We start from the raw sequence: 23,655 nt of genomic DNA, 5'->3' as shown, positions 1-23,655 counted from the left end.
GTCCAAGCACATGGCAGTTGGAGAGAACCGAATGAACCAAGGCATGATGGTGGGGAGGGAACATAGTGGGTTTGATGAGTGGGGCTTGTTCTTGATGCCTGGTCCACAGGCCTGCTTGGGGAGACTGGTGAAAGGTTAAGTGGTAAGTGGGGGGAAGATGCTGGAGGACCCCTAGAGAAAATAATTTTCATGTGTAAAATAGTTCTACATATTTATTCTTATTTAGAGTTGAAATGCTACAAGTTTTGTTTGTTTCTTTTGGCTTTTAACTGACGATACTTCCTATTTTTAAGAAAGAAGGATTGTTAAGAAGGAAAATAGCAAAATATTTATTGTATAATAGCAGTTTTGCTTATGGCGTTTGCATCTTTTAATGTTTGTATAATGACTCCTTTTGCTAAAACTAAAAAAATTCAATTTAAATAAAATTTCTTTAGGAATGTTCTAAAAGAGCAAATAATGGGAAATTTACTCTTCGAGATTTGCTTGTGGTTCCTATGCAGCGTGTTTTAAAGTATCACCTTCTCCTTCAGGTATGTAATTTAAAACTGTTTGTTTATTTGTTCATTCATTAATTCAACACAATATTAATGAAGCATCAACTATGCTGCAGAAACTTTATGTTTGGAGCCCTGTCCCCTTACAGTTTTCAATTATGAGGATAGCTAAGTGGGAAGTAACAGAACAGCTGGAAATTTTTTCTTCCTTTTAAGCAAAGATAATTCTGTATCTTTCACAAAGTCACATTTTGTGTTCTTCAAACAGAACTGGCTCCAAAAAAATTAAAAAATTTAAAAACAAGGCAAAACAAATACAAATATCCCTTCAACCAAGTCTTCTGTCGTTAGCAGTAATCATTTATTAGAATCTCAGTGTTGCAATACACTTGAATTTTGACAGGTTAATTGTGTTAGAATTTGTGCCTTATAACCATAAACGAAAGAGAATTGTGTCACACTCTGTGTTGCTTTCTGCTATACTAAATTATAATAAGACTACATTTATTTTGAAGTGATTCTTGTTATAACCCCAAAGCTTATGGTTTCCACGGTTAGTCTTCTAATGAGGGTGGAGAGTCTTATAAATTTAATTTGATAGCTGTACCGGGAGACTCATTAGTTCTGCTCCAAAGAAATGTCTTACTGTATTAGTCTATCAGCTTTGCTGATGCTTGTGAAATGTCATTTTAAAAAGATCTACTACCTGTATGTGAAATATAATTCTGAGTTTGCTGTGCTTTATACATCTTGTATATTAAATTTCTTGAACTGTAACTGCAAAATTATTAGTCATTTCTATTTTCTACTGAGAAATCAGAAAAATTCAAACCCTGATTATTCCTTACAAATGTGTTAAAACATTTATGAGACCTAAACTCAAAGCAACTTAATCAAATTGCATTTTATGAAAAAATAATAAGGAAGACTTAGGCAGTCAGTTTCTGAGACGTCATGAAACTAAAAACATGTCCAAAAGAAGATAATAATTTATCTTGTAACTTTAGTATAGTCAAATATTGATTGAAGAATTTAAAAGGTGCAGTTTTCAAGAAATATCTATTTTCTTCATTACTCAGCCATAAAAAGAAATGAAATTGAGTTATTTGTAGTGAGGTGGATGGACCTAGAGTCTGTCATACAGAGTGAAGTAAGAAAGAGAAAAACAAATACCGTATGCTAACACATATATATGGAATCTAAAAAAAAAAAAAATGGTTCTGATGAACCTAGGGGCAGGACAGGAATAAAGACGCAGACGTAGAGAATGGACTTGACGACATGGCAAGGGGGAAGGGTAAGCTGGGACGAAGTGAGAGAGTGGCTTGGACATATATACACTACCAAATGTAAAATAGATAGCTAGTAGGAAGCAGCTGCATCGCACAGGGAGATCAGCTCGGTGCTTTGTGACCGCCTAGAGGGGTGGGATAGGGAGGGTGGGAGGGAGACGCAAGAGAGAGGGGATATGGGGATATATGTATACATATAGCTGATTCACTTTGTTATACAGCAGAAACTAACACAGCATTGTAAAGCAATTATACTCCAATAAAGATGTTAAAAAAAAAAGATTTTAAGCAGACTTATAAAAGTATAAAATATGACCAGACCTTTTGGAAAGTCAGTGAACTTTTTCCGCTCATTTCTCTCGGGTTGTTTGATATTTGAAATTTCAAAATTATATTTAGTTCCATGATGATTTTTTAAAATAGGAAAAGTTTTATCTGGGATACCACACTTAGATAAAAATTCTAGAAATGTTTTTCCATTTCAAAATAGTGTAGAGTAGAATTAATTTGTCTACTGTTTAGAAATGTGTTAAATAAATGTGGTATGAATTTGAATATTTTCTACTTACTACTGTATTTTAGTGGGTAAATCATTTTTGAAATGCCTTATGATTTGAAATCACGGATTTATAAAATTAAAATATTTTATAGTGGGGGGTTTGAAACTTTGAGAATACTTTACTGTTATTATTTAATAGAGGAAAAGTAAAAATAGAAACAAAAGAGTATCACTCTGACAAGTTTATTATACTTAACAGATTTGATATCTGTAGGTTCTGTTTACACCTAGAAACACTACTGGTATTAAATTCAGCAAAGTTTTTTTTTTTAATTTATTTATTTTAGGCTGCATTGGGTCTTCTTTGTTGCACACAGGCTTTCTCTAGTTGCGGCTAGCGGGGGCTACTCTTCATTGCAGTGTGCAGACTTCTCATTGCAGTGGCCTCTCTTGTTGCAGAGCATGGGCTCTAGGCACTCGGGCTTCAGTAGTTGTGGCACTCAGGCTTCAGTAGTTGTGGCTCACAGGCTCTAGAGTGCAGGCTCAGTAGTTGTGGCGCACGGGTTTAGTTGCTCCTTGGCATGTGGGATCTTCCCGGACCAGGGCTCAAACCTGTGTCCCCTGCATTGGCAGGTGGATTCTTAACCACTGCGCCACCAGGGAAGCCCCTCAGCAAAGATTTTTGAATGGATCCCATGAGCTGCATACAGTGTGAGTCTCTCAACAATGTAAAACAGCCCCCCTCACACTGATAAAGTTCACTGTTTTATTGGGGAAAATGAAATGTAATCTGCCAAGTACAATACGATGTGATAAGTATGCAGAAGGTACAGAGGTGGTACAAATAAAGACTTAGTTAATTATGGCTTGAGAAGAGGCCTCTGTCATAGAAAGCTTCACAGAGGAGTGTTTCTTGAGTTGGGCTTTGAAGGAAGAATGACGGTTTGACAGGTGGGTCAGAGAGCAAGGGCCTTCTAGGAGAGAAAACATCATGCCTAATGGGATCAGATATTAGAACGTATTTTGAGAATTGCAATTAACTTAGTAGAAGTAGGGCATAGGTTGTTTGAGAGGAAGTGGAGAGAGAAGTCGGGAGAGGTTTGCAGAATTCAGATCATGAAGCATCTACGAGGTATGTGTGACAACCTGAAGCTTTTGTGAGCCTCTCAGAAGTTTAAGTAACAGGATCTGATTTACATTTAGAGATTTAACTCTGATGTCAATCGAGGGACTAGATTGTAGCAAGGAAAGACTGCAAGTCAGAAGATGAATCAGAAGCCTATTACAACCACCCATTTGAAAGAGAGCAGAGACTTGAACCAAGGTAGTGCCATTGGAGGCGCCTTCAAGGGGAAGGGTCAAAGTTAACACAGACAGAACATAGTGAGAGAGAGGGAGGAGTCAGGGGCACCTTTGAGGTTTTGGCTTAAGTGATGGAGGTGCCGTCATTCAGTAAAACATAAACAGGAACGAGTAGGGGTGCGGGTGAAGGTGCATGAAGTTTGGACATGCTGGATTTCAGGGGCTTGCGAGAAACCCAGGTAGAACGATTTAATAGGACATATGAGTCTGGGACTCAGGCGTGAATTCTGGGTTGAGCACATTCATTTGAGGGTGACTGTCACATTAGGTGACAGGCGATGTTATGGCAATGGTTGTGATAGAATTCACAGAGTATGTAATGTAAGGATAACAGAGGACTAAGGTGAAAATCTAGGGAATAATAACTCATTTCTAAGGTACAAAGAAAGAAGAAAGTATGAAAGACAAATGAATAGGCAACATTTAAGATGAACTAACAAATAAAAATAACAGCAACTAACAGAAGAGCCTGACATCCCTGAGGCCAAAGGAGAGATGGAGTTGTCAGAATCAAAAGCCATAGAGAAGCCAAGTTTGATAACAAGTATCAGTTCAGGGACTTCCCTGGTGGTCCAGTGGGTAAGACTCCACGCTTCCAATGCAGGGGGCGCGGGTTCAATCCCTGGTCGGGGAACTAATATTCCACATACCATGTGGAGCAGCCAAAAAAGAAAAAAGTATCAGTTCAGTTGTCAAGGAGGGGAATCTTTCTTAACATCTGGCAAGATCATCAGTGTGATGGTGGGGGATAGAATTCACGTTCAACTTTGAAAGGAAAACCTTTCTGACCATTGTCTCATGTCCTTTTGATATCTATTTGGTCTTCTTACAGTTTGAAATTTTTGATGAAAACAGAGCCTAGTTAAATCAGATTTATCACATTATGGGGAGAATAATGATAAAAATGGTTTATTTGTAAAATGTTTTCTTATGTGTTGGTTTTAATTTGATGAAAGTAGTACTAAAATATATCTTCCAAATAGGAGCTGGTCAAACATACCACTGATCCTGTGGAGAAGGCAAATTTGAAACTGGCTCTTGATGCAATGAAGGTTAGACTAATGCATCATTAACTTGTTTGTATTTTTAATTCTTGCCTAAAAACAATAGAATATAAACTGTTAATACATATGTATGATATGCTAATAGCAATTATTATAAGTATTTGCATAGGTTTGTTTTTAGAGGGGAGAGCTGGATATTTTTAACTGAAATCAATATCCTTGCATGGATTTAACTGTTGGACAAAAACATAAAACCAAGAGGTATGTTAAAATAACTTTCATTGTTTATGAAAGTATGACAATTTCCATAACTACCAGGAATGATTTAATAGAATGGTTTTGTTTCACATTCTTTTTATGGTTACTAGTAGAAACCTACTGGCTTGTGCAAGCAGCAGTTTAGCTGATGACTTCAGAACACTGGTGTGACTTATTTTTCTCAAGTGAGGATGTCAGCCAGGTTTACCTTTTTGGATGCTGTGCACCAGTACAAGTGATCAGCCTGGGTTTCTGTTTCAGGTAAATCTGAAAATCAAGAGCTAGAAGTAGATGAAGGCAGGCTTTTTGAACATATTGGGGAATCTATAAAACCCCGATTTCCACGCTGTGCTGGACTTTGACTTTGAAAGAAATAATATTTGTCCCTAGCTTAAAACATACACAAATATTTGTTGTCAAAACAAAATGCCAATGTGACTCTGCCCAGAGCAGTGCATAATTACTTCTCTGTGTCCTTGGGCCAGTTTCAGTGTTAACTCTGTGTTTAGCTGACTTTTAGTACCCTGTCAGGAAACAGCCCATCATTATTTATTATTATAAAAAAAAGATCATATCAAGTTTCCAATTTTTTAAAGAAATCGTTTATAGATATATCCTATGAAAAGTCGGGCTTTCATTTAGAACAAAGTTAGGAACTGCTTTTGTCTGAGTTCTGTTCCTGCTGTTGCAGATAAATATAAGAGGGCAGGGAAAAAAGAAAAAGAACCCAGAAAACAGGAAAAATCTGGAGCACATATAATAAAAATAGCTAGTTACAGTATGGAAAGATTAGCTAATGTTTCCTCAAATTTGAGAAAAGACATTTTAAAATAGGTGAAAGCACATGGAGAAACAGGGCCAGCATTGTTTGTGCTCTGTAGTTCACTTTCATGCTCCCTGGTTTCTCTCCTCTCCTTCACTTCCCTTTATTAACTCTTTGAAATTGACCTGGCTTCCCTGACTGAACCCTCTCAGGAACTAAGATGCTGGCTGGATGCAGACAACAGCCCTGCTAGATTCATTGTCTAACTTTTAGTTACTTTTTTCTCCCGGCTAATCCTTCATGATTGGCCTTAATTCTAACCCAAGTTCAAGTGTGATTCTCTCAAGGTCAGCGTTTGGAATTTACACGCTCCGGACCTGGTTTCCTTTTTGTTGTTCTGCATGGCAGCATGTTTTGTTTGTTTCTGTGTTTGATCCTTACTCTTCTCAGGGGTGTGGTAAATGACAAGCCTTCAGTCTTCCCAGCTGTACTCCAGACAGTTTTAAATTACTTTTGAGATGCGGCTTCGGTTAGCATTCATTTTATTGTCATTGAAAAGTTATAGTGGTAACTTTCTACCATTAATGAAATTAATGATGTGTTTTCTTTCAAACAGTGCTCATCTCTTGTCTAATCTTATCGCACCTTCTTTTTCTCCCCTTCTCTTTATTCTTTAGGACTTGGCACAGTATGTGAATGAAGTGAAAAGAGATAATGAGACCCTTCGTGAAATTAAACAGTTTCAGCTATCTATAGAAAATCTGGTATGTAATTATCATTCCATCCCGCTTCCCTAACCCACAAATGGGGGGACGTTCTAGCAGTTGTTTTTGAAGAAAAGATAGTTTACCTTCAAGTTTCTGTTGTTCTAGGTTTTTTCCGACTTCTGTGTGGCAGCGTCCACGGGGATGAACGTTCAGTGGCACCTGTGATAAATCATTGTCCGGGGACTTTGTGCCATTGCTTGTCCCTGTCACTTTAATCACACTGTGATGCCTCTCCCCGCAGCTGTCCCAATTCTAAACATTGGAGTCCATTTTTTTTTTTCTTTTCCTTCCCTCATCCCCAAAACGTAACCATGGTGGAGTCCCGTTAATTTATTCATTTTATGTATATTTACTGGGTGACTGCTGTGTGCCAGACGTTTTGCTTGGGGCCGGGGCTGTAACTATGAACAACGTGGTCTCATGGTTGAGGAGACAGTAAAAAAGGGAGTCTAAAAAAGCTCTCTCTATTGAGATGAATGCTGTGAACGGGTTGCTGCAACAGAGGATAGTGAGGGGAGCCCTAGTTTAGATAAGGTGCTCAGAAAAAGTCCTTCTGAGACATTTGTCACCTGAGCCTGAAGGATGAGAAGAGGCCAGTGGCACAAAGGTCTGCAGAGAGAAGATTCCCGGCAGAAGCCATGGCAAGTGAGATGCCCTGAAATGGGCAAGAGCCAGGGCTGTTCAAGGAGTGGCAAGACAAGAGAGGCTGGAAATTGAGAGTGAAAGGAAGAAGGGTGGGCTCTGAAGTGGGGGAGTGGGGGCAGGAGAACTACACACCACAGCCTTGGAGGGCAAGGCGCTGAGTTGGGATTTTATAGTGATTGCAGGAGGAAGCTAGTGAACGGTTCTTACCAGAGGGTTTCACAGTCTGATTTAAGTGTCACGAAAACCCTTTCATCAGGCAGACCAGTCAGCAAATCATTGAGGTCGTTTCAAGAGAGATGATGGAGGCCTGGATAAAGCTTGTGGGGAGAGAAAACAGATAAATGAACGGATTTAAGATGCTTTTCTTGGTAGAGCAATTTTATTGCTTCTTTCTCTGAAACATCTTTGGTTGGTCTGTCTTTCTTTCCACACATACAGCTCCTTCCCCTTTTCAGGACCTCATCTGCCACCTTTCCAATCACGGTAGCCTCTGGTTACCTCTTCACATAGTTGCGTTTATAGTTCTGCCTTTGATTATAATATTGTCAAAGCCTAGAGTATCTTTTTTCATTTTTTCCTATCAAATTTCTTCAAGGTCCAATTTAAAAAAAAATTCTTTCCCTAATCTGAAAGAATCCCTAATTCTTTCTCTTTGTAATTCCATAGCACATTGCCTGGACAGCTGTTTTTTTTGTTGTGGTAAAATATATATAAAACATTAAATTTGCCATTTTTAAGTGTACAGTTTTGTGACGTTAGATACATTCATATTGTCGTGCAGCCGTCACCACCGTCCATCTCCAGAACTCTTTTCATCTTGCAAGACTGAAGCTCTCCACCTATTAAACACTAGCTCTTCATTCCCCCTTCCTCCCAGCCCCTGGCAAACACCGTTCTACTTTCTGTCTTTATGAATTATTGGATATCAATACTTATCACATTTTTGTTTGCAAATATTTTCTACCATTCTGTGGGTTGCCTTTTCACTCTGTTAATAGTGTTATTTGTGCAAAATTTTAAATTTTGATGAAGTCCACCTTATCGATCTTTTCTTTTGTTGCCGGCGCTTTTGGTGTCCTATCTAAAAAATCATTACTAAATCCAATGTCATAAACCTTTTCCCCTATGTTTTCTTCTAAAAGTTTTGTATTTTTAACTCTTTGATCCATTTTGAGTTAATTTTTGGAAACAGTATAAGGTAAAGGTCCAACTTCATTCTTCTGCCTGTGCATATCCAGTTTCCCCAGCACCATTTGTTGAAAAGCCTCTCCTATCCCCCACTGAACTGGTCTTGGCACTCTTGTCAAAAATCATTTGACCATATATGTGAAGGCTTATTTCTGGATGTTCTGTTGTATTACATTGGTTTAGAAGTCTGTGTTTATGCCAGTTCTACACTGTTTGGATTACCATAGTTTTGTAATAAGTTTTGAAATCAGGAAGTGTGAGATCCCAGCTTTGTTCTTTTTTATGATCGTTTTACCTATTAAGGGTCCCTTGCGATTCCATATGGGTTTTAGGATGGAGTTTTCTGTTTCTGAAAAAAATACAGATAGGAAACATTTATTTTTATACTTTCTTGTAGTACAGTTAATTAATTACATATCTTTTTTTATTAGAATGTAATCTCATAGATGGTAGTGATATTTTCAGTCAATTCTTTTTCCTTTAGCACCTTGTAGAGTAGGTGTTCATAAATACTTAAAACTTTTTATTTTCTGCCTCTGGGGAAATGGCTCATTATTTTTAATCATCAAGTCAGAAATTTTCATTCTTAAGATCTTAGCTCAGGGAAGCCATCCTTGACTCCCTAGACCAAATTAGGTCCCCCAGATACGCATGCTTCCTCTGCTTTTCCATCATGGCAATCCCATGTTTGTAATTACATTCTTCTGTGAATATTTGTTCCCCCACTGAGCAGTATGTCTCATGAGGGCAGGGTCTATGTCATTTCGTCCTGTACCCAGTGGCTAGCACACAGTGGATGCTCAGTAAATATTAGCTGTTGTAACTTCCTTGTGATTTGCATTTTTCCAATTAATTCTCTCTTTTGGTAGCTAACTTCTCCATTAGAGTTGTAAGTAAAATCAATTAATGTCTTCAGTACGCCTCCTGGGATGACCAAGGACAGGTTGTTTTTGAAAGTGTATCATGCAGACCTGAGCTTTTTAGAATAAGTGTGTTAAAAGGTAAAATGATAAAAGTTGTTATAAGATAGTTGTGCCTAGCAAATATCCTCACTAATGTTAATTTCTGTTTTTATGTGATTATGAAAAACTGAGACATGCACATTTTCTATTTTAGAACCAACCAGTTTTGCTTTTTGGACGACCTCAGGGAGATGGTGAAATTCGAATAACCACTCTAGACAAGCATACAAAACAAGAAAGGTGAGAAGGATCAGTACTTATTTTCAGAATAAGTTATTAGGATCAGGAGATTGTGAAAATCTTAAAAACAGTTCCTCCAGGACAAAGGAGTGAAATAAAGGAATAAAAATAAGGGGTCAGATCAATCTGTGGTTTTTAAATTTCTCATATAGATATGTTAGGTATTCCCCTCTTTGTTCTGGTATCTGTTGATATGCCTAAGTTTGAGTTCTTAAGAAGGAATAGACAAATACAGAATGCCAGCTAGAGTAAAAAAAGTACACATTAAAATGAGAGTAGCAATAAAGCAATAATAGACAACTACTATAAAAACACAATTGTTTAATTTAATTTTATTTTTTGGTATGCATTTTTGAAGAACCAAAAACAATACAACATGTCCTAAGCAGGAAGTCCAAGTGAGGGCCACTTAGTGAGATTTTCTCGAGGGAAATTTGTAGGTGCAGTCCTTAAAGATCAGTTGAGCTAATTATGTGGTAGTTAAACTGATTTATTTAGTTGAAATGGCCATTTTCTGGAAACTTTGGAAACTAGAAAGTCAACCAGTAGGGGGCAGCATCAGCTCTTGCTTCCACCTTGATACCCAGGCTCTAAAGGTAGCTCCCAGGAGACACACATCCTTTTAGCCTCTCCCGGAAAATAGGCTTTGAAAGTGATGCAAGTAATAGAGCTACGTGAATGTCTCATTATTATTGTTTAAAAAAAATGTATGCGTGTTAATCACTGACTGAGCGTTTTCGAAAAGATACAAATATTGGTATTGGATGATAGGATTATAAGGTTTGTTTTCTCCCCCAATTACATTGCTTTTAGTAAGATAGAAGAGAAATATCAACATGTAAATTTAACCATAATTTCTCTAGCTTACACTTGGGTCATGTACCACTCAATTTGTGTTTTAGGTTGTCCATTAAGTCACAAGGAGCAACATACAGGGTCAAAGCGTAGATTCCACAAGTAGACCCAAGAGTGAATCCTGCTGTGCACCCACTGGCAGTGCAACCCTGAGAAAATTATCTAACTTCTCTGAGCCTCAGCTTCCTCCCCAGTAAAATGAAGATGATAATAATACGTACCTCAGGAGATGGTCCTGGGGATTTAAATTGAGTCATCTTTGTGGAAGGGGTGAACGCTTCTCAAGACAATCTGGCTGACTCCTAGTGACATCAGTAGAAGTTAACTGCTATTGTTGTCATTAATATTATTCCATAAATGTTTAGCTTTTAAACTGGAAGAAAGAAAGTACTAGCTCACGAACAACACTTTATGGCTTAATTGTTCGTGACAGTAACTCTGCAGTGTGCATATTGTTCTCATTATAATTTTGCCTATTTTTTAACTGTGGAAACTGAGGCACAGCAGGGTGATTCATTTAGCAAAGGGCAGTGCCAGGACACACAGTTCATTCTTCCAATGTGCACACTGCCTTTGTCTTTAACTCACAGGATAAATTAAATTTTACCTGGGAAGAATTAACACACATGCTTCCAAACCATTTAAATAAATCTCTCTCTCTCTCTCTTTCAGGCATATCTTCTTATTTGATTTGGCAGTGATTGTATGTAAAAGGAAAGGTGATAACTATGAAATGAAGGAAATAATAGATCTTCAGCAGTACAAAATAGCCAACAATCCTACAACTGATAAAGAAAATAAAAAGGTAAATTCTTGGAAATGAATAACTGTAATTTACTCATAACTTTGACTATTCAAGGGAAGTATGCTAATACATTAATGTGAGAGGCCGCTTATCCATCCAGGTGTTTTTGTTTCTAGAGATTAATTAGAAGCAAGCCTCTGTGAGAAATAATTGGACAGTGCCACAGGTGATAATGATCATCTCTAATGCCCTAATGATCAAGGCAGCAAAATGCACTTGGCATAGCAGTTGTTCTAGATATGAAGTTGACTACAGTAATCTTGATTGTTCACAGTTTCTCTGATGATAATGTTACGGGTGGTTTGTGGATGATTATGGTGGTGTGTTAGTGAATTTGGAAACATGATGTTATTAATGAATGATACGTATTAACCTGAGGAATATTAATTTTAACAGTGGTCTTATGGCTTCTACCTCATCCATATCCAAGGACAAAATGGGTTAGAATTTTATTGCAAAACAAAAGATTTAAAGAAAAAGTGGCTGGAACAGTTTGAAATGGCTTTGTGAGTATTTCTACTTTTAAAAGTGCTTTTTTCTACTGCATAAGTTTCTTATGAACAATGAATTACCAATAAACATACCCTAATGTTTGTAGCATGTGTGCAGAGGCTGTGAAAACACTTGCTCTGAGCGTGAGTGCTGTGCTACGAGGCTGTCAGCTTGATAACTTCGGTCTCCTGGGAGAGACGTTTCGGTGAATTTCTTCAAGAAAAAGAAAGAGGGAGCTCTAACCTTGTGTTTGACTTTCTTCTCATGGGCATATTTTAATTCTTTAGCTTTTAGCAGCCCCCGAAAATATTAATTATTCTAACGATAAACTTTTAATGTAATTGCCATGTTTTATATATAGCTTTAAATTAAGTAGAAATACTCCCCAAACACATACACACACGTACATACATACATGCAAATATCTTATTTTTAATAGAAAGATTGATTTGTTCCTCCTGTTTGTTTTTAACTCATTTATTGTTTGAATTCTGGGTAAATTGCTTGACGTATTCAATGAATGCTTTCAGGGCTCGACTTCTCTCAGTGTTTTGTCCTTTTATTAAAGTGGAAACTCAACAAAGAGGTGGGAAATAAATCAGACATGTTTAAAGAGGAATGCATACAGAGATGTGATTACACAAGGACGTGTCATAGGAGTTTCTTTTGAGTTTTGAGGTTCACGGATTAAAAAGTGTATAATGACCCTTGTTATGGAAACATATTGGTCACCCTGAAATTGGAACTGTTAGCAAAAGGTGAAATTAAGAAAAAACACTTCTGTGATTTGCTTCATTTGTATTCTAGCATTATTTACCTTTTGCAGACAAATTCTATCAGATTTTTTACTTGCGTTCTCCTTTGCTTTGTTTTTGGAAATGCTCATGTTAATATAAAATGGAAATAGGCTTAGAATATTTTATTGTAGTTCTGAGGGGAGAAAAATAGAGATTTTCCTTAGATTATTTTCTCTAACATTTTGAGACATAAGATTGTGCAGCTAAAATAGTTTTAAGCTTATAGACAATTCTGGGTTCAGCAATAACCCCTGCCATGGGCTGGCTGCATAGTCTTAGCCAACTTGTTTAACCTCCCAGAGCCTCAGTTTCCTCCTCTAAAATAGGGATAATGATATTTTGAATTCCAGATATATGTGTCAAGCAGAATGGTGGCCAGATAGTACAACAGCAGTGATATGGTATTGAATTGTAAGAGGTATCTGTTGTTATCACTATTATTAATATCGTTTTGTATTTAGGATCCTAATATACCTATAGGGACTTATAAATTCAGAGGACATCTTCCAGTATACTATTGTAGTTTTAAAAATTTATTGTTATTGATTATAATAATTAAAAGACCTTAGTAGTTGTATGCATCAATAAAATGGCTATTCTACAGGGACCTTTTTGGTTTGGGTCACAAGTGATGAAGTTGGTGACCTCCGCCCAGTCTCTGATGAATTTTGGGCTACATCACAAACCTAGTGTGCTGTTTTAGTGAGGTTTCAAGTGATAGGCAATATTTGGACTTGAGCAGTTGGGATTGGAGTGACAGGATGCTGGGGTTGCTGATAATATGCAAAGGCAGAGCTGATCTCACACCTTTGCTCTTGTGGGAAGGATGCTAGGCTGGTATTTTCTTATGGGTTCTGTTCATATGATCCTTACATGAGTGAAGGAACTTCTGCAGAGGAGGGAAGTTAAATTTGTTGTCGAGAGTAGGCGGGCTCCTTGGACTGTATTGATAGGCGCATCACTTAATATTTTGTTCACTTGCCATAAATCAAAGCTAAACTCTGGATGCAAGAGACTCAACAAAATGGATGCTTATCTCTCTTTTTCATGGAAGAGAATCTGGGGTAGGTAGACAAGGGGTGGGTTGGGCTCTCCTGGGTATTGCCAGGAACCCAGGCACAGATCTTCCTGCTCTGCCATTGTCAGCATGGCTTCTGTCCTCAAGGTTGGTCACATGTTGTCCAAGATAGCTGCTGGAGCTCTAGCTATATAATCTACATTCTAGGCAGCAGAAGGTGATCCTCATTTTTAAGGATTCTTTGCAGAAGTGCTACAAACTTCTGTTACATAATACTGACCAGAATTTAGTCATGTGGCCACATCTGACAAGGGAGCCGAGAAATGCCATCTTCATTCTGGGCAGGATTATGCTTGGCTACGAATCAAGGTTCTCCTATTACGGAAGAAAGGAGAAATGGGTAGCTGTACGCAAATATCAGTCGCTGCCTTACAGGTATATACATAAGGGAAGAATATGGGTAGCTTTAAATTGTTCCATCACAGAAAAGATGGCTGTACCACACACAGGGAAACTGGGTGGGGTTCTTCATCTTTAAGCCTTATCCAAGCACCTCAACAATGTAATTAAACATCCATTAAACTCTGTTTGTATTTTAGAGTTCCACTGACTTGCCCATGAGGATGGTGAGAAGGTGGAAGTACCTTTTTCTGAGAATTGCTCAAAGTCAAAGTTGAGGGCTTCTTTAAGCAGGAATTATGCCATGTATGGCCTGTAAATTAAAATTAGGCAAAATAAAAATAGGATTTTATTCGAGCATCAGAATATCCCATTATTTTATTTCCTCCTTTCTCTTTTGAAGCTTGTTATGCAGGAAAGTCCTGCTTCCAGCTTTGTAAGACAGGTCTTGCTTGTCTTGTGCTCAGGAAAGTAGAATAATCTAAGTAAGTCCTGAAGCTTAAGACTTTGCCTATGGTCAAATGTTGCTATTTTATCCATTATCTAAAGTTCTAGTACTCTTAGTCTATAAGCCATGGAGAAAAAGAAAACTGAGAAATCCTGCAGCATTCATGACCATACATGATAAACAGTAGGCCTTGTGTCTCGCCACAGACCAGCTTCTTCCACTCTCTTTGACATTAACAGGGGCCCTGTAAGTCCCCCTAGAGCATTCTGGAGTGTTGCTTTAAGGACCTTTGAAAAGGAAAGGGAGGCATTGGTGGGAGGGGGGCAGGAAATCAAGGGAGGTGATATTTTAAGACTGATGAAATGCTTGCCAGTTCTATTTACAGAAGATGGCAATTCTGCTGTTTATAGGATGGTTGGATCATTTTTGTTTTAAAAAATTTGCAAATCACCTTTAAGGAGTTTAAAATACTGCTCTTAATTTAGACTATTATAATGGACCATAGAAAAGCATGAATACCAATAAACAGTAAGTATCCGGTAAACTCAAGTCTCCCCAGAGGTGACCTAAATCTCAGCCTCTGTCCTTCCCAAGCACGCCCCAATCCCCACTCAGTAGCCCTATTCTCTGACCTTCTTTGGCCATAGCCACTTCCAACATTATGTGCAGTGGACCACATAAACTTGGCAAACCTCCGGAAGAAAGGCTTCACAGAGAGAAAAGCAGCAGTGACCCACTTGGATAGGGGAGGAAGAAGGATGTCTTCTTTTCTTTTTTCCTTGTGAGAAGAAGTGGTAGCAGGACTGATTGCTCTTGAGGTTGTTTGAACAGTTTTTGAGCCAAATAATGTTCAAGAGCTATAGTTCTGGGGATCCCACTCTAAAAAATATATTTAGATCTTTAAAAGCCTGATTGATACACATTATTTATTCTTATTTATTTTCAAAAGGGCTTTTTGTCACTGTTTCCCACAATTCCATTTAGTTATCTGTGAAATAGGATGGCAAATGTTATTTTATTAGCTTAGGCTAGTTTTCATAATGATGTTGGAAAGTGTGGATGTGAACATTGCCCATAGCAATGTTCAAAATATTGTTAGGAAGCTATGGATGTGTTTCCCCCAAATCCCTTAAATCAAGTGTTTTTAATGTTTTCTCCTGTTAGATTTAAATTGATAAACATGTCATACCCATCTTATAGCTCAGGAAACTAGCAATGGCAGGAGTATTTCAGCACATTTGTACAAGTTCAGTGCTATATCATTTACAGTAGAGTTCAGGATCTTAGTTCACAGCATTTTTTTAACTGGGAAGGTGCTAAAATAAGCACCTGGACTCAAATCCTGTTATCTAAAACTGGAATCAGGTTTCTTTTTTTTTTTTCTTTTTTTCACTGTGACTAGGACCTGGAGGATCAGTGTCCTTAAGCTTTCTAGAAACAAGTCAGAGTTGAGTAAAATAAAGAAATTGAGTAATAGAATGATAAGACTTTTAAAAGGAAAAGTTAGAGAAAGAAAAAGTAGAACAGGGGCAAAACAGCATTGCGTATGGTAACAAGTGGCAGGTTCTGAACCAGCCTCTGTAGTATTTATTGAAGGGAACTGAAAGGCCCTTTTGCCTGGAATTTCTTCTGACTGACTTGACCCAATTCTTGAAATTCTAACAATTTATATTTACTCCCTTGAATAAAGAAAGCCCCCTTGGAGATGCATATACCATTATTACCACACTAAGATTTCTTCACTGTGTGCCACATGCCAGGCACGGTGCCACATGGCTTACCTAAGGAATAATAGCATAGAGACCATTAACATCTGCTAAAATACGAGCCCAGGATATATATCTGTTAGATGCTAAGACTCGTGGGAGTGGGGAGAAGAGAAGGAAAAGGGGGTATGGAAATTCTAGAGCTGGGGAGGGGCTCTGGGACCAGGCTGCCTTGTCATCTGGAGGGGCAGCCCCTGAGCTTCGTTTCCTAGGATGAACCCCTGAAAAGGAGCGCTCTCCAAGTGGGGTGAGGCAGGGGCGGGAATGCAGCCATGAACCTCCACAAATCACGTTTAATCTGAGCCACAGTGTATCTTTCTAATTTATTCCCCATTTACTTCCAGAAGGAATTTGGGGTCACTCACCATAAAAAGCACACGTGCCACAGAATTAAAAAGAAAAATTTAAATAATCAGGAGTCAAACAGAACCATGTTTCAAAGCATTCTCCGCAGACTCAGGCTCCACTAGATAAGAACGTTTTCTTGAAATTCGCCTCCTGGAGTTTGAATATGAAAGCAATGACTTATGTTTTTCACATTTTAAATATAAAATTATATTTTATCCAATATAATTTGTTTTCATCTAAAGGTATTGCTCAGAGATTCTGAATACCAGAGGGGTAATTATCAGAGGAAATTGCATTTATTCTCCCAATATTTACTAAGCACTTGCTTTGTTGCCAGACACTATTGGAAGCCCTGGCCATATAGCACTGAAGGAGCTATTGCAATTGAATTTAATTACTGTAGCTTCTAAATATAATAGCATTCAGTTAATATATAGTGTATTGTATTTCAAGACTGAACTCTTGATATTTCTATCCAAATAGTCTCTTCCTCCCAATCCCATCTATTCAAGTGTAATTAGATGGAGGGCCAAGATTTGCCTTTTCCCTCCACATGTAATCAGTTTCTCACCAATCTCTGCAGATTAAATCTGACCACTTGCTTGTAATCTTCACCCTCACCTCCCTGGTTTAAGCCTTCCACATCTCTGATTAGCTTCTGCATTCCCTGCCCCCTCCTTACCAGTCATTCTTCAAGAAGCATCCAGGGTGATCTGCTGTGTCCTGCCCTACTTAAGACCCTTTGTTGGCTATTTACTGCACTCCGTATAATATCAAAATTCTTACCAGGACCTCAGAAGGCCCTGCATGGTTTTATCCCACCCATCTCTTCAGCCACATCACACACCTGTTTGCTGTAGTCAGATTGAGAGCATTTCAGTTTTTGGAGAATACGCACAGGCCTCAGGCATTCAACCGTGAGGTTTCCTTACCAGGACGGTCTTTCCTCTTGCTCCTTGGGTAGCTGGTTCTTTATCCTACTGATCTTGACTTTAAATATCACTTTGTGAGAGAGATCTCTCCTGACCACTATGCTAAATGAGTAACCTCACTTCCCTAGTATTCTCTCACAATTGTAATTATATGACCAGACAAAAATTATCCAAGTTTAGTGTTTATAGCCTTCCCAAGACCCGACAATCCCCTCCTTGTTAAAGATAATCTATTACTTGCCTACTCTATTTTACCTGTCTTTTCTCCTCCAAAAGAGTAAGGATTCTTTATTGCTTATTAGGAGAGAAGCTAAATTGAACTATTGAATACATGGATAATGTTGGGAGAAGGGAAAAAGAAAGCTTCATGGGTCTGGGAATGCAAAGAAAGTTTTGGGTTTTGGTATGAGTGTGGCTCTGGAATAGCTATGGGGTCTGAGGGGTTTGGAAAGGGGAAAAGGGACTTCTGAAATGCATTTCTGTAGACTCTGAATTATATTCCTTTTGATGTCCTTTGAAATGCTAAGTAAAGAATGAAATTGCCATTTGGTTATTTGGTTGCCCTATGTGTACCTTTAATGCCCCAAGGCCGAGCTGCCTGGGCCCTTGGATTGAGGGCATTACCATTAGATCTAGCTGTCTATTTCATGACTATTCTCCCAGTGGACTAAAAACACCAAGAGGGCAGGGATCTTGTCAATGCTATTCACATGCATGATCAATCCTAGCACAGTGCCTGGCACATAGTAGATAATCATATTTTTATTGTAAATCTGAAATTTTACTCTAAGTTTTCTGACAATAAGGTCAATTAAAAAAAAAGGATGAATTAGGAAATTCTTACTGTCTCACAAAATAATACAACAGTCCTTGAGGGAAAGAAACTTTCGCTAGTATGATAAGAAGGCTTTATAATGTGGATCCTTAAGTAAGAGATACTGAAAAACATGTTCTCCATGAACAGCATTAGATATTTTTGAAGTTCTAGAAGTTGATGTCATATATTATTTTTTTTTCTTAAATTAGCCCTCAAAAATGAGGTTGCAATTTTTTAAAGGCATTTTTGTAGACACCTACCTGATGCTTCCGGGTTATGTTTCTTTTTGTCCTTCTAGGTATGTTTCTTTTTGGCAGTCTGACTCGATGCTTAGATGAACTTAGAGAACCAAGCAGGATGGCTAATTTTCACATCACCTAGATTCTTTCAAGTAATATTGATCTAATCTATACTTCTGCTAAAAACTGCAGAACAATATGCAAATCGTGGACCTCCTTGCCTCTAGGAGTTGTAGGGGATATAGAACTTAGACTGGTTCTAAGGTCTGAGGTGCTCAAAGCCACCTACTTCCTCATATTTCTCTCTGTCCACACTCCTGATTCCTGACCTGCTCGATTTTTTTCCGCCTCTCAGACTCAGAAGAGCGGCTCTGCTTCTTCTCTGTTGTGCCCCTGAAGTCCAATCACTGTCTACATGTTGTGATACTGATGGGCGTCACGAGGGAGACTCATTTTACGTGCCTGCTCCCTCTCCCATTTCCCTGGTCTCCTTAACACCCTCAGTGGCACCTGGAGTGTGACCCTCCCCACCGTATGTTGCTCCCTGCAGTGGACCAGGACCTGACCTCACTGTTTCTCCTGTGTGGAGTGGCTAGTCAGGCCAGAGAGAGGGTGCCTCCCCTAGCCATCCCGGGATTTGGAGGGATAAAGCTGTGTTGTGTTACACATCAATTCAGGGTTAAAAAATCTGGTGAGTGCCTCAAGAGAAGTGGTCCTTGTTGTTGTTTGATGAGAGACCCATGTTTATGATATCAAAGGTTTGGCAGCAGATTTGACATTCTATTGTGCAAATTTAAAAGACTGACTTTATGAGACTTCCCTGGTGGTCCTGTGGCTAAGACTCCATGCTCCCAATGCAGGGGGCCCAGGTTCAATCCTTAGTCAGGGAACTAGATCCCACATGCATGCCGCAACTAAGGGTTCACATGCTGCAACTAAAGATCCCGCATGCTGCAACTAAAGATCCTGTACACGGCAACGAAGACCTGTGTGCCGCAGCTAAGACCTGGCACAGCTAAATAAATAAATAAGTAAGTAAGTACATAAATAAATAAAAAAATAGACTGACTTTATTTATATTTTTGCCTAGATGGAGATTCCCCCAATATCTACATGAAGCTAAATCAGAGAATTCTATAGCAAGCCCAAACTACTGCTGCTCTGGCTACTACTGCCACTACTACTAGGATAATGGTACTACTGCTTCTCTCTCCTCTTCCTTTCCCTTCCTCTCCCTCCTCTTGTTTGTTTTCTTCATTAGGAGATCTCTTGGGGTCTTCTCAAATATATAAATAAGTACCTGTTGAGACTGTGAATTTCATCTCTTAGAACAGGGTCCAGAAAGTAAACATTTTTAGCTTTGTGGACCATATGGTCTCTGTCACAACTACTCAAGTCTATCATAGTAATAATACAGCCATAGATAATACCTAAATGAGTGAGTGTGGTATATTCCAGTAAGATAGGTTGTGGGCTGTAGTTAGCGACCCCTGTCTTACAGCAGAGAGATGATGATTCAGGCCTAGGGAATGTAGTGAGTATGTGTTGCCAGAAAACGATCTCAGCTATACTGGTGCCATGCTGTGGCTTTTTGTAGAAGTATGATTTTCTCACTAGCACTAATTCCTGTTTAGGTCATCGTGACGATTTAGCCTCAAAATGTTCTCTACTCCACCAAAACCAGAACAAAAATACCTGGATGAATTATATGTATTTGGCATTATTTTGTACTGACCAATTGAATATCCAAAATGCCATCCAGGTATCTGGTTTCATTAAGTTTTATTATGTGGTTTATTGGAAAGCACTATGAGACCCCAAGAATCCAGGCCGGTAGCAACAACATGGTAAACTTGTCTCTACTCAATAGTCCACCACATCAGCAAGGATAGTTTTCTAGTCAGTGATGGCTCTTTGTGCTCTCGAAGCATTTTCTTCTTACCAGTAATGACACTTGCGCCTGTTATTTATTCTGAAATTCCCTCTTTGGAGAGCACACTGAGGAAGATTAGAAGCAGTGAAAGAAGGCTATGGTGGTGTCAAGAGCTGGTCCAAGGGTGAGCCTTCCTGGATGAGCTGTGTGGGAGGGGTGACATTTGACTGCGATGACATCTGCTTTGGCATTTTCTCAGTGTCCAAAGCCCATCAGTGTCTAGTTGGAAACTGGTAACCTTACAGGCACAATTACCAAAGTAGCAAACCATAAAGCATCTCTGAATTTGTCTGCCCACATGCTTTTTTTTTTTTTTTTTTGGAGAAATTATTCACTCTAAAAACAACCTTTTTATTCATTCTCCTTAAAAGGATTTCACTACCAGTTTTTAATATGAAGAATTTGTTTATGGATATGAAATCCATGCCGACACGATCCATCGCCCCCAGGCTGTGCTGAGCCTCATGCTACTGACCTATTCACGTTAATCTCCCAAGTTGAAGCCAGCACAACTCTCCCTGAATCTAGTGTATTGTCTATAACCTTTCAAAATTGGCAGTTAAATCAGTATAGGGAACTAAACCACAGTTTCCTGGCAGCAATAAAAGGAAGTAGGACACGGGACAGTGCTCAGAAAAATCAACAGCTGTCATAAAATGGAGTTTTTCAGTAGCCTGTTTGATCCAGAAACATGCAAAAGCATTTAATGCATGACAAAGCATTAGTAAATATTAAATACTATTCTTGTTCTGTTATTGCCTAGTGGAGATCAACCTCTCTCCTTTTTTTCAGCTTGTATTTAATACTCATTTGACATTTTTCTGGCATTCCTAATCATGCTTATAAGGAAGGAGAAGCCATAGGCAGAAGGAAGAATGAAGGATAGATATCAAAATTTCCATCAACAAACAAGCATTACTCTGGTTAAAACTAAATGCAGATAAAATTCAGCTGAATTAGTGTTGGCGTCCCTGAGCTTTTATAACAGAGCCTTTGATCCCTTGTGTGTGTGTGTGTGTGTGTGTGTGTGTGTGTGTGTGTTTTCTTCTTCGTATATGAGAACAGTAACAGTGCAAGCAGGAGAGTTTAACTGGGCAGTGGTGGTCACTGCTGTCTCCAGCTTGTCTGGGTTATATAAAAGTTAACACAAAGAATAGTTTGTTTTGGAACCGTTTGTTGTAGTGAGTCAACTATGTACATGGTTTCCTCTAAGAAAATGACATAATCAGTGAATTCTATAATAGTAAGCAAGCTTTAATTTATAAGTCTAAACCTAATATTACAGTTAATGTCACATGTACTACTTTTAAGATTTTTCTTGATAAGAAATTGTTAGGTCACAGGCATTATTACTTTGGGCTACACAATACAAAATAAGCTGCAGTTGAAGGTTGGCCATCCTTACAATGGGAACAATGAGAGAAACTTCAGTTTTCTTCTTCATGGGATAGTAAGCAGTAGCAGTCTGGTTGGAGAGATAAGAAAGTCATACTTGAAACAATTACTGAATGAGACTGAATATTGTATATCTGTATTCATTTATTTTTCTGTGTATTTATTGAGCATCCCATACATGCCCAGGAACTATTCTAGGCACTAAGAATATAATGATGAATAAGACCAGTTCTTTTCTCTCACTGAGTTTACATTCTAACGAGGCTTATATTTTCAAGTCAGCATTATAATGTCAATGCAAAACAGTGATAAATTGCAAGGTACGTGAAATAGTTTATACCACTCATTATTTTGATGTAAGGAGAATGGAATTGGACATTTGAACATAGAAAAATCCAATGCATGCGATGCTCTTGGGCAAATTTGTAAAGAGTTATTGGCCCTCTGGGGATCTAAGGAAGGCATTTGCACTGAAACCTTTTCCTTTTAATTTAGCAAAAGTAAGCTGTTGTAGGTTAAGTATGTGCATTTTTTGCTTAAAATAATTAGGAAAAATATCATTTACCACTGATACGTAATTTAGAAAAATTAATTTGTTCAAGGTGGTTTTTCTCCCGTTTATTCCGAATGCCAGTTTGTAATAATCAAGATCTTAAAAAACTATAATGTTTTATGAACTCATAAACACTCTGAAGAGGTGTTTAATGTTCCTTTATTCCAACACCTGAGCCTTTCCTACAACTTCTTTCTAATTGTAGCCTGTGCTTGAGTGCCTCTTGTGATGAGGAACTTACTACCTCTGGAATTATTTGCTCCATCTTTGTTTAGATTTGACTGTAGGGAATTCTTCCTTATAATGAATTGAAACATGTCTATTCAAGTATAACTTCCTAACATCCCTTCTTGGGCCCAAATAGGACGTGTCTTAACTCTTTCCCCTATATGGTAACCCTTCAGATATTCGAGAATAGCTATTCTCCAAGTCCATGTTTTAAACATACTTTCCCTTTGAATAAATGAAGAGAAACTTTGGGAGAATTCTTTCATTAACTAGTTGAGTAGAATGCTAAGCTGATCAGATGAAGGTATGGGTAAATTGAATGTTTAATGTCAGTCTAATATTATAGGCAAGGTATGATGCTAGCTGCTATCATTCCCACAAAAAGGTAAATGAGACAATTTTAATTTTCAAGGTGTTCAGAAATCAGTTTGGGGACTTCTGATTGAATTGTGCATGGCAATTTTTTTTTTTTGATTCTGAGTATTATAAGGAAGATTTCAGGTTTTAATTCCTTCGTGTTAGAGCATTTAGAGTCTGGTAGCATATAGGGATAATTCTTTACTCTTATATGGTGCTTTATAGTTTCCAAAGTATTTTTGGATAATACCTTATTTGATTCTTAAGGAGTTTTGTGAGATAGCCAGGGAGATATTATCTTTAACATAGAGTCAGAAAATAGAGACGAGATTAAGTATTTTGTGTGTGTTTTTCAGTTAGTAAGTGAAAAAGAGACTGGTCTTGAATCTCAGTCCAGAGCTTTTCCCCTGCACCACGCTGTCTCATTTATAGCAAGAATACCTACTATTGTTCTCCAAAGATGAAAGTTTCCATCAGTTTGTTTTATAAGCAAGAGGTATTCATGTGTAGTATATTCACACACTCGATGAAAAATATAATTTAGAACTTAATTACTTTCTACTTATTTTTTGGTGATGCCGTAAGAGTTGGTTGTCTTGATGGAATCAAGTAATAAACAGCATTGAATATTATTAACAGTAAGGATGATTTGGGCTTCAAAGAATTTCCTTAGAGTAAAATAAATTGTCTTAATTTACAAGTTAATTAATAGCAAGATTTTTGGTCACCTTATCATAGGATTGAGCCTAGTATGATTTATGCAAAGACTTGATTTTATTTGATTTGATGGTATTTG

The 23,655-nt window shown here is 38.0% G+C and overlaps 1 protein-coding gene across 1 annotated transcript in view; it reads left to right on the top strand.

Moving 5' to 3' along the window:
• Positions 1-23,655, top strand: part of VAV3 (vav guanine nucleotide exchange factor 3) — a 386,424-nt gene that overhangs the window by 194,940 nt on the left and 167,829 nt on the right. Inside the window, exons 10-15 of the mRNA XM_068540417.1 lie at positions 438-533; positions 4,634-4,702; positions 6,353-6,439; positions 9,392-9,477; positions 11,005-11,137; positions 11,534-11,643. Of these exons, the coding sequence (XP_068396518.1) occupies positions 438-533; positions 4,634-4,702; positions 6,353-6,439; positions 9,392-9,477; positions 11,005-11,137; positions 11,534-11,643 (581 nt within the window). The remainder of the gene's footprint in view (positions 1-437; positions 534-4,633; positions 4,703-6,352; positions 6,440-9,391; positions 9,478-11,004; positions 11,138-11,533; positions 11,644-23,655) is intronic.

This window comes from Eschrichtius robustus, chromosome 3 (assembly GCF_028021215.1).
Source record: "Eschrichtius robustus isolate mEscRob2 chromosome 3, mEscRob2.pri, whole genome shotgun sequence".
In the NCBI taxonomy this organism is placed as follows: domain Eukaryota; kingdom Metazoa; phylum Chordata; class Mammalia; order Artiodactyla; family Eschrichtiidae; genus Eschrichtius; species Eschrichtius robustus.
The sequence above is the reverse complement of the archived record's forward strand: the minus strand, read 5'-3'. Positions and strand labels throughout refer to the sequence as shown.